This window comes from Ascaphus truei, chromosome 21 (assembly GCF_040206685.1).
Source record: "Ascaphus truei isolate aAscTru1 chromosome 21, aAscTru1.hap1, whole genome shotgun sequence".
In the NCBI taxonomy this organism is placed as follows: Eukaryota; Metazoa; Chordata; class Amphibia; order Anura; family Ascaphidae; genus Ascaphus; species Ascaphus truei.
The window spans coordinates 22,276,855-22,287,353 of record NC_134503.1 but is presented as its reverse complement, the minus strand read 5'-3'; the positions used below and the strand labels follow the sequence as shown (position 1 = coordinate 22,287,353).

Genomic DNA, 10,499 nt, shown 5'->3' with positions numbered 1-10,499 from the left:
GAATGGAGTGTGAGATGCGGGATTTGATTGGAAGCCAGGAGAGGGATTTCAGGAGGGGAGATGCTGAGACAGATCTAGGAAAGAGTAGAGTGATTCTGGCAGCAGCATTTAGGATAGATTGTAGGGGAGACAGGTGAGAGGCAGGAAGGCCGGACAGCAGGAGGTTACAGTAATCAAGACGGGAGAGAATAAGGGCCTGAGTCAGAGTTTTAGCAGTCGAGCAACAGAGGAAAGGGCGTATCTTTGTTATATTGCAGAGGAAAAAGCGACAAGTTTTAGAAATGTTTTGAATGTGAGGGGCGAATGTGAGAGAGGAGTCGAGTGTGACCCCTAGGCAGCGTGCTTGGGCTACTGGGTGGATGATCGTAGTTCCAACAGTAATTTGGAAGGAGGTAGTAGGGCCAGGTTTGGGAGGAAGTATGAGGAGCTCTGTTTTAGCCATGTTGAGTTTAAGGCGACGGAGGGCCATCCAAGATGATATAGCAGAGAGACATTCAGAAACTTTGGTCTGTATAGCAGGTGTAAGGTCAGGTGTTGAAAAGTATATTTGTGTGTCGTCAGCATAGAGGTGATATTTAAACCCAAAAGATGTTATTAGGTCACCTAGAGAGAGTGTGTACAGAGAAAAAAGAAGAGGTCCCAGGACAGAGCCCTGGGGTACCCCCACAGAGAGATCAATAGAGGAGGAGGAGGGGTTAGCAGAAGAGACACTGAAAGTACGATGGGAGAGGTAGGATGAGATCCAGGATAGAGCTTTGTTCCGAATACCAAGAGTATGGAGAATGTGAAGGAGAAGAGGGTGATCCACAGTATCAAATGCTGCAGAGAGGTCAAGTAATATGAGCAGAGTGTAATGACCTCTGTCTTTGGCAGCATGGAGGTCGTCAGTTATTTTAGTGAGGGCTGTTTCCGTGGAGTGAGCAGTGCGGAAGCCAGATTGTAGAGGGTCTAGGAGAGAATAGGTGTTGAGAAAATGGAGCAAGCGAGAGAATACAAGACGTTCAAGGAGTTTAGAGGCAAAAGGCAGGAGGGAGACAGGTCGATAGTTAGAAAGACAGGTAGAGTCAAGCTTGCTGTTTTTGAGTAATGGTATGACTGTTGCATGTTTGAAGGAGGATGGAAAGGTTCCAGAGCAGAGGGAGGAGTTAAAAATGTGTGTGAGCGTAGGGATTATAGTAGGAGCAAGAGGTTTTAGGAGATGGGAGGGAATGGGGTTAAGAGGGCAAGTGGTAGAGGGAGAAGTGGCGATCAACAGCGACACATCCTCCTCTGAGACAGTGGAAAAAGAGTCAAGGAAGGCAGGAGGAGAGTTAGTAAGAGGTGTAGGATGGGAAGAAGAAACAAAGGGGATGTTCTGACGTATGGATTCCACCTTTTCCTTAAAATAGTCAGCAAAGTCCTGAGCGGAGATGGAGGAAGGAGAGGCAGCTGAGGGTGGTTTGAGTAGAGTATCAAAGACAGAGAACAGTTGGCGTGGGTTAGACTTGTGCATGTTGATTAGTGCAGAAAAGTAGGCTTGTTTAGCTTGCGAGAGGGCAGAGTTTATATACTTAACAACACGGGGCTCGAGCTGACTCTTCTTGAACCCTTATTACGGATCAGGGGTAAACAAACAGACTTAAACCTTTTTTTGAGATTCTGGTTACCCCCCTACCGTCACACTCTCCCCTCCTCTCCTTCCCCCCTCCTCCTCCCTCCCTACTCCCCTCCTCCCACTTTCCTTCTCCCCTCCTCCCACTTTCCTTCTCCCCTCCTCCCCCTCCCACACTTTCCCACCCTACTCCACCCCCCCTCCTCTCCCTCATCCCCTCCCCCCCTCTCCTTTTTCCCTCCCCCTCCTCCTCCAACCCCTCTCCTTTTCCTCCCCCCAGGTAAAATATTCATACAGTTTTCACACAGAAATCTGCTCTCTTTAATCAGGGTCCCAGAAACCGGGCACTGCTTTATTTAGTAGGGATACTGTATAGTAACTGTCATTACACAGAACCTCCACAGACACACACACGGTGCCTTATCCAATTAAATGATTCTTATTTGTAATGAGCAGACAGAACACAACTGGAACAAGTTTAAATATCCCCAAATCTATTAGTTACAGAAAGGAAAAAAAAACAAGTTAATGCAGAATCCTCTAAATACAAATGCATAAAAACAGAATAAATATGTTTTGTATGTCACATTCCCCTGCATGTACACAACACTCCCAGACCAACAGCAGAATGAATAATTGTTCACGCTGAGCTTATATATAGTACATCAAAAAAATAGACCTAACATTAGAAAAAGTTGCAGTTCCTAAGCATAATTATCAACTGTTCCACACACGGAATGTAATATTCAAAATACATACAATCCCAACTCATGCCATCTTGGAGATATATAACCCTTTTTATAGAAACTTCAACGACAATAGCTTATGTTGTTCCACAGCATTCAAGACTCCTCTGTATTACAAATATTGCTTTGCCACAAATCCATTCACTACACAAACAGCAAGAGACTCGTTACAAACGTCGCACGTGGTGAAGAAGTGAGGGTCGTTTTTCGCATGGTGTGCCTGTACCTAGAAAGTATATATTCCTCGGTTTGCCATTTACAGGAAGCATTGCAGCTACAGAAGGGAGCTGGGCATTGCATACGGAACTGGGTTTTACTGATAAATGTAAGATCTTGGCTCTCAGTGCAGCAAAACGCTACGGGGTTAATCATGTGTGACTAATCCTTAATCCGATCTAAATCAGACACAGGCTGTTTATAAAGCACATTACTAGACGATACTTTACATACATGTTGTTTCCATATATAAATCTGTCATTTTTCTTGTTTGGTCACCGTCTAATTTGGTACCAACTCTCTGGAGCCCATAAGTGGGATTTACCCACAAGGCGCCTGCGTGCACGCACTCCATGTGCACGCACTCCATGTACACGCGCTCCATGTGCACGCGCTCCCTGTGCACGCGCTCCATGTGCAGACATGATGTTGCTTCTTGTTTTAGGAAGCAGGTATTTAAATATTAGGCAAGAAAATGCTTTTCAGAAAAGAATACATTAAATAGGTCCACACTGCACAATAATAAACCCGGAACAGAAGAGAACATCAGAATGCTAATAACATAATTAACATTGCGACATTTGACTACGTTATAATCACGCCGAATAAACAGATCCTTCATTGAGACTTTTGGGAGTGTGAGTTCCCAATTTATAAGTCCACTTGGGTTTCCTAAAATATGCCTGGAAGACAGGACTTGATGAGCATATAAGGGACATCAAAAACAATCACAAGACCCCTATATCCAGAAATATACATAATGGAGATATTACCAGATTGGAGTCCAGTAATGAGGAGACAGTACACCAGGAATGATATTCAAAATGATTCTGTATTGTAGAAAAATACAGGCACCCCAGCCAGACATATACATAGATATAATGGGAATCCAAGCAGTATATCATTCATAGCTATTGACCACGTACATTTGGGACTCGGGCATGGTGAATTAGATAAAGCATTGTCACTCTGGAAAGCCCAAGTTGATTTATACTTTGGGAACTCCCTCCCAAAGGTCTCAATGAAGGATTTGTTTATTCAGCGTTTTTATAAAAGTCAAATGTTTTATTATGTTATTAACATTGTAATTTTATTCTTTTTTTAATTTGCAGGTCTAGATTTGGGTAATCATTAAAGAGGGTAATTAGAAACATCGGTTCCAGCTTTGAACTTCACCCCGGAAGAAGCACGTAGCGTGAAACGCGCGTTGGGTGGTGCGGTGGATACGTCAAAGGGGAGACATTTGTGCATCAGTTAGTGAGGAGAAGGCGCTGACAGCAGAGGCCTGGCTGGATTTTTCCTCTCACTGACTGTCTCAGGGAGAGAATCAAGGACCCAATCAGCAGTGCTGATACCAAGCACATCGAATACTCATCCAAAATTCTGGCAGCTTAATATATCAACTGGACTTGATGCGATCATGGGTGTTTGGTAACTATACATCACCAGGAACTAAGTCCCTATTATTTTGGCGATTACATATATTTATGTGCGCTTTGTACATCTGTCCATTTGCACTGATCAATGTCTGATGGGAACCACTATTATTCATATCTAGCTTAGAAGTTGTATTACAATAGATGTGTGCTATTGTGTAATCACAGTATTTGGCTGTACCGTAGCAGGTTCATTAATAAGAGACAGAAAGGACCCTTTTTAGGTTTGCAAACCGATGTACAATTAAGGTATAGGTACACAGTAACAATGGTTACTAATTTATTAGAAGCACTTTGCAGCACTTTTTGACTGCTCTCTCATTGCGAGGTCAGGATGTATAGTGTATATTAGCGTCTTAGTACAGTTAAGTCTGTGTTTGCCTACGCTATGACTATATTTCCATCAGCACGCAATCATTTTAATGATTTATATTGATCAAATATTTTTGGATGACTGCGGGGTGCATATCTGTGGGAGTTACTTCTCTACGCTGATACATATGCAATTTGCAAACCTATTAAAGCATCGTAAATGATGAAGCTGTACATATTACCGCGCTCCTCCCTATAGAAGTTTGCGGCTGGTAAAAAGATAGGCCTTACATATAGTAAAACAAAAAGAACGATTCCTAGGTAAACTCTGGGTGCACAAATTCTTTGGTGTGAATATAATAAAACTTACACATTTCTTTCTGTCAGCCTTATACATTCACCTACTCTTCAATAGAGGGTGATGTGCAGACTGACACTGGGGTGTATTATACCTGCACTAATAGGAAAATTAGGAGGGGCTCAGTAACGGCTATGTAAAGCAGATGAGCCAATAAACCTGCCCCTCTGACGTTTCAGAGATACTATATTAAAATGCCCTTAGGGAGTATGCAGCTGTACATAATTGTACAATATTTGTGAGAAACTGTACATAATACCGCGCTCCTCCCTATAGACGTTTGTGCTGGTAAAAAGATCAGTTTACCAGCACAAACTTCTATAGGGAGGAGCGCGGTATTATGTAGTTTCTCACAAATATTAGGCAATCCTTTTCCTTGCTGCATACTGTCTAAGGGCATTTTAATATAGTATCTCTGAAACGTCAGAGGGGTAGGTTTATTGGCTTATCTGCTTTACATAGCAGTTACTGAGCCCCTACTAATTTTCCTATTAGTGCAGGTATAATACACCCCAGTGTCAGTCTGCACATCACACTCCATTGAAGAGTAGGTGAATGTATAAGGCTGACAGAAAAAAAATGTGTAAGTTTTATTATATTCACACCAAAGAATTTGTGCACCCAGTTTACCTCTAAGTAAGGTAACTATGATACTGGCTTTGGCCAGATTTTAATTGCACTACTCACATAAGCATATGCTTTATTTAACCCCTACAGGGCTTTCACACATTTTTTCACCAGTCCATGGGACAATTAATACATGTATTCAGTGTAGGTACCTGCGTACGGTTATGCCTTGACGTGGCATGCAGGCGTATAAATGCTTTGGCCAAAGGGTTCAACAAAATAACCCTTTTTCACGAGATTATAATTTTATTTTAGCCCAATTGGTAGGAGCGCAGGAATCGTTCTTTTTGTTTTAAATGATGAAGCAACTGTTTCAGCAGCAGAGTGAAATGAGTGCACGTTTACTTTATATAAATACAAAAGACGCCCAAGTTAAATAACAGACTATGTGCAGCATGGCAGCCAGACTCCTTGATAGCCTCCTTCAGTGAAGAACAGGTTAGAAAATAACATTAAAATACTACAAAACTCGGCCTTCGTGATCAGCCTTTACCACTAAATACAGCACACACGGGTTGTGTGTCTCACACACAGTAAATCTAATCATAGTCTATGGTGATCTTGGTGATGGAGTCCATGTTTGGCTTCTCAATCTCAACTCTCCTGTGAACCGAATTGAGATGTTTTTTGAGGGCTGATTTGTGCTTAAAATCCATGTCACAGCAATGACACTTGTAGGGCCGGTCCCCGCTGTGAATATTCAGGTGGTCCTGCAGGGTGCTCTTGGCGGTGAATGTTTTCAGGCACACAGAGCACTGGAAAGGTCTGATCCCCATGTGCCCGCGGATATGTCTGTTCAGATTCTTCTTTTGGGTAAATGTCTTCCCGCACTGTAAGCACAAGAACAGTTTGTGCATCTTTAGATGCCGCAGATAGTTCTCTAGGTGCAGAAATCCACGGGGGCATTTCGGACACTGGTGCCGCCACGTACAGGTTCCTTCTGCCCCACTCTGAATCCCGTTCGGCGTAGCCGCGGGTGGATTTCCCCCTTCATAAAAGCCCTGGAACTGACTACCTGGCAGGTCACTCCTGCGGTTTTCCACAGTCGAGTTGATTAAAGAGTGCTGGGTTTCTGGGAAATACATGTTTGACTTGGAGGAGGTGCACGGTTGAGGGAACTGATCAGCATTGTTTGCACTGTCCGACATGGAGCCCATCCGGACAATGCAGATTTCATTGTCTTTGTAATCAATCTCCACAGCAGATAGGTCGTTCTTATCAGACGCGGGACTCTGGAGGTGGCCCTGAATATCTTCCTTCTCCTCCTTCACCTGGGAATCTAAGTTTAACGGGCTGTCCTCTGACAGCTCAATAATCTCACAGTCTTTATCCAGACTGTCTACGGTTTCCAGCTCAGATTCACATGAAGGATGTTTTATTGGATTCTGTGCCTCAGTATCAAGGCTGGGGTCGCTTTCTAAATACCGGGACAGAGCTTCGGTGCACTTCTCCACAATGTGAACCATCTGTAAGTAGCTTGCTGCTGTCAGGTATTTCAAGAGCTCCCTCTTTCTGACTTCCAGGACCCCGGTATAACAGGACAACAGCAACTTCCGTCCCACCTCGGCATTCTGCAGTATGGTGATGCGAACCTGTCTGGACTTATTCAGCAAGAACTGATCCTTCATGAATGTAGAACAAGCAGCGAAGACTACCTTGTGCCCATGAAACTCGGCGTCATTTATATAGATGGAGACATCGCAGAACATGTTCTGTTCTCTTAATATATTCATCTTGTGCAGGACGCCGTCACCCTGCTGTTCAAACCGGAAGTGCAGAACGTCAGCGTCAGACATGGTGACAGTCCTGAGGGGGAACACAATATATACACAATCTGAACAGAGGACAGAGCACGGTAAAGTGCATAAAGCAGCACAGTGCAGCACAGGGTACACTGCACAGCACAAAGCAGCGCACACGATCAGGGCAGACAGCAGAGCCGTGCAGGGCATGGAGCGACACGGCAGACAGCAGCGTGCAACGGAGCGGCGCAGGGCAAGGAGCAGAGAGAGGAGCAGCGGAGGGCACAGAGAGAAGCAAAGAGAAGCAGCGCAGAGTGCAAGAGGAGGAGCAGAGCAATTAGAGGAGCAAAGCAGGGAGAGGAGCGATCTGTACCTGGTTCCCGAGAATCCCTCAACAGATTTAGTGAATAATGAATGAAATTAAAGGATTAGAGTTCAACACCCCCTGTCTCTCTGTCCCAGGCCATGAGCGCAACCCTCTCTCCCCCTCCCCCCCCCCCCCGTCTCTATCCCCTTTCCCCCGGTCCCTCCTCTCCCCCTCCCAGTCTCTATCCCCTTCCCCCCTCTCTCTCTCTTTCCTACCCCTGTCTCTGGTCTCTCTCCCCCTGGTCTTTCTCCCCCCCCCTCCCCCACGGACTCTCTCTCCTCCCCCCCTCTCTCCTATCCGTCTCTAATCTCTCTCACTTCTCTCTACCCCCCCGGTCTCTCTCTCGCGCTCCCTGATTATCCTGGACATCCCTACCCCTGTCTCTCCTCTCTCTCCCCCGGTCCCACTCTCCTCTCTCTCTCCCCGGTCTCTCTCCTCCCCCTGTCCCTCGTCTCTCTCTTTCCTCTCTCTCTCTTTCCTCAGAGACCCTGATCTCTCTCCTCTCCCCCCGGCTCGACCCGCACCTACAGGCCAAAGGGGGCGCGCCGGAAGTGACGTGTCCATGCGCGCGACGCCGCAAGACACGTAATGCAGTGTTTATATTCTGTGTGTACCTACCAGGAATACATTATTATACAGCGTCACCTTGTGAGAGGCGTACCGGGGCCACATCTGTGTACAAACTCCACAGCATATGGGGAAGGGGGGGTGTTTACACACTATGCTATATGTATATATATATAGCATAGTGTGTACATATGTACCGTGCTGTAGTGTTATATATATATATATGTCACACACATACAATATTGGTGTGTTTGTCCTTGTTTTATGTATGTGTGTATACACATGTATGTTTATCTATATATAGCACCATCCAAGTACACAGCTCTTTACAGCACTAATACACAACATAATAATATAACGCTGGGGGCACTGAGGCTGCGGCCAGGCAGGGAATGGACACGCTGGCGCTCGTACGCATCGCCCTGCTCGGCCAGGCGATTTGTGGCCGGCTAGGCGCGCGCTCACCTGGGGGCGCGACCATAATGTCACGGAGCTGGTTCGCCCTCATTGGGCGAACTGCTCACATGACGCGCTTGCGAGCGGCCACACACATTGCCGCAATGTGTTGCATTGCGGGCCAGCATGAGCGCGCCCACCCGCTCAGCGCCACCCTGGACAAGGCCTAACAGAGGCCCCGCGCTCTTCCCCAAAGCATTTAAATTAAATGCCGGGGGAGGTGCGAGGCCTCTGTAACTCCCTTACCTGGTCTCGGCCGCCTCTTCGGCGACTTGTCGCAATGGCAACGTGACGTCATATGACACGCCATACCACGGCGCCGATAAGAAGGGGGGAGGGAAAAGAGCAGATAGGAGCCCAAGCAGAAAAGTTGGCGCACCCATGATATAACGCATAATGGAAATAATGGAAATAAGTGCTTCATGCACACAAACAATAGGAAATGGAGTCTGTAAGAGATGTGTGGAGAGGTACATTTAATGGAGATCGATTAGGGTGAAATTATATCTTGGCTTTATTTATTTAACAAGGCAAAACAAACAAAATAAAGCCCTACTCCACTTTGGAGAATAACTAGACCTTTACTCCAGGTCTTTCTAAGTGGGTGGGTAGCTAAGCTGGTTACTATATATATATATATATATATATATATATATATATATATAGTGCAAAAATATAAAGTGCGCAGAAACAATAGGATTAGATAGTTTCTAGTGAATACAGCCTCAATGCTGGTTTTAACACAAAAACCTGGATATTTATAGAAAGTATAGCATTCAGCGCAAAAACAAGACAGTCCATGAATATATGGAACCTTATGGATGAGGGACTGATAGTAGATGTTGATAGTAGATCATGTAGTGTCCTGAATAGGTATAAGAAAGCACTAGAGCAGGGGAGCAGAAACTTTTTGAGCTGCACCCTCTGCAAGCTGGCCCTTGCGCCCCCCCCCTTCGCTTGTGTGCAGCATCAAATGACGCCGCGGGTTATGTAACATCATGTGACCCCGTTTCCATGGAGATGGCCGTGTGACATCACCCCACGGCGTCATTTGATGCCATATTGCCATGGCGACGCGTCACAGCGTCTGAATCAAGGTAAGTTTTATTTTATTGCGATCCCCCCGGCATTTAATTTAAATGCCTCGGGGAAGAGCGCAAGACCTCTGCAAGCGTGTATGAGACGAAACGCGTAGGGTTCCTTGAGTATACCTATTTGTCCATTGGTTTTGTACATTTGTATGGTCTGACTTTACAATACAAGTTTCAAGGAATCTGAAGTGTCTGTAGTTGTTTCTTGCCGTATTTTTATACACCACCCTCTGCACCCAGTGACGGAGGCCCCTCCTTAGTATCGTTAGGTGATTTCCAACAGGGAGGAGGAATGAGGTGCTCCGTGCTCGGTGGAACACCTCAGCTGAGTTGGTGCACCTGCCGCTCGGCGTGCCTGCGGCTTACCTACGTCAACAAGCGGCTGGAAGTTTTGCTGTGGTGAGAGATCACGTCTCTATCTCCAGGATCGGAAAGACGCCGGTGACAAAGCGGATGACTTGGCGACAAAGCCGAGGCGCTGAAACGCCGAATAATATTGGCAGAGGGGACTGGATTTGAGCAGTCCTATCAGCGTGAGGGTCCCAATGCAACTGGGGATCCGGATCAGTTTACAGCAGAGGCGACAGATAATTTCCTTTCCAGCAAAAGCCACAGATACCAGCTTTACTTCTTTGCTTTTGGACTTTAAGCAAAAAGGTATTTAACCAGTGGGGCATTACTACAGAGACACCCAGAAGATATTAGATCAATTCCTGTACAGTTCTATACCAATTTATCGCTTGCAACATTGTAAGCTTTAAAGACTTTGTGGGAAAATGATTTTCATTTAGACGAAACGCGTAGGGTGGAGGCTTAAAGAACATTTCTGTAGGCTTTCCCTACCCTCTGGATTTCCAGTATCTAATATCCACTAAGATTACTCTGTGCTGACAATATCCCCTGCGTCCCCGTTTGCGGACTTTCACATCGTGACGTCACACTCATGATCTCGCGAGACTGAGGGTTAGGAGGGGGAAACCTGAAGGCAGC

General features: G+C 45.7%; 1 protein-coding gene across 2 annotated transcripts; it reads right to left on the bottom strand.

Moving 5' to 3' along the window:
• Positions 1–5,204: 5,204 nt before the first annotated feature.
• On the bottom strand, positions 5,205–7,946 carry ZBTB6 (zinc finger and BTB domain containing 6). Of its 2 annotated transcripts, none has more exons than XM_075579348.1 (2): positions 7,924–7,946; positions 5,205–7,092 (listed from the first exon to the last, which is right to left on the bottom strand). In XM_075579348.1, the coding sequence occupies exon 2, from the start codon at positions 7,080–7,082 to the stop codon at positions 5,826–5,828; it is 1,257 nt and encodes a 418-aa protein (XP_075435463.1). In that variant the 5' UTR covers positions 7,083–7,092; positions 7,924–7,946; the 3' UTR covers positions 5,205–5,825. The 2 variants fall into 2 exon arrangements, with proteins under 2 accessions (XP_075435463.1, XP_075435462.1); XM_075579347.1 differs by lacking the exon at positions 7,924–7,946 and adding an exon at positions 7,402–7,526 and having other exon boundaries at positions 5,206–7,092.
• Between the last annotated feature and the right edge of the window lie 2,553 nt (positions 7,947–10,499).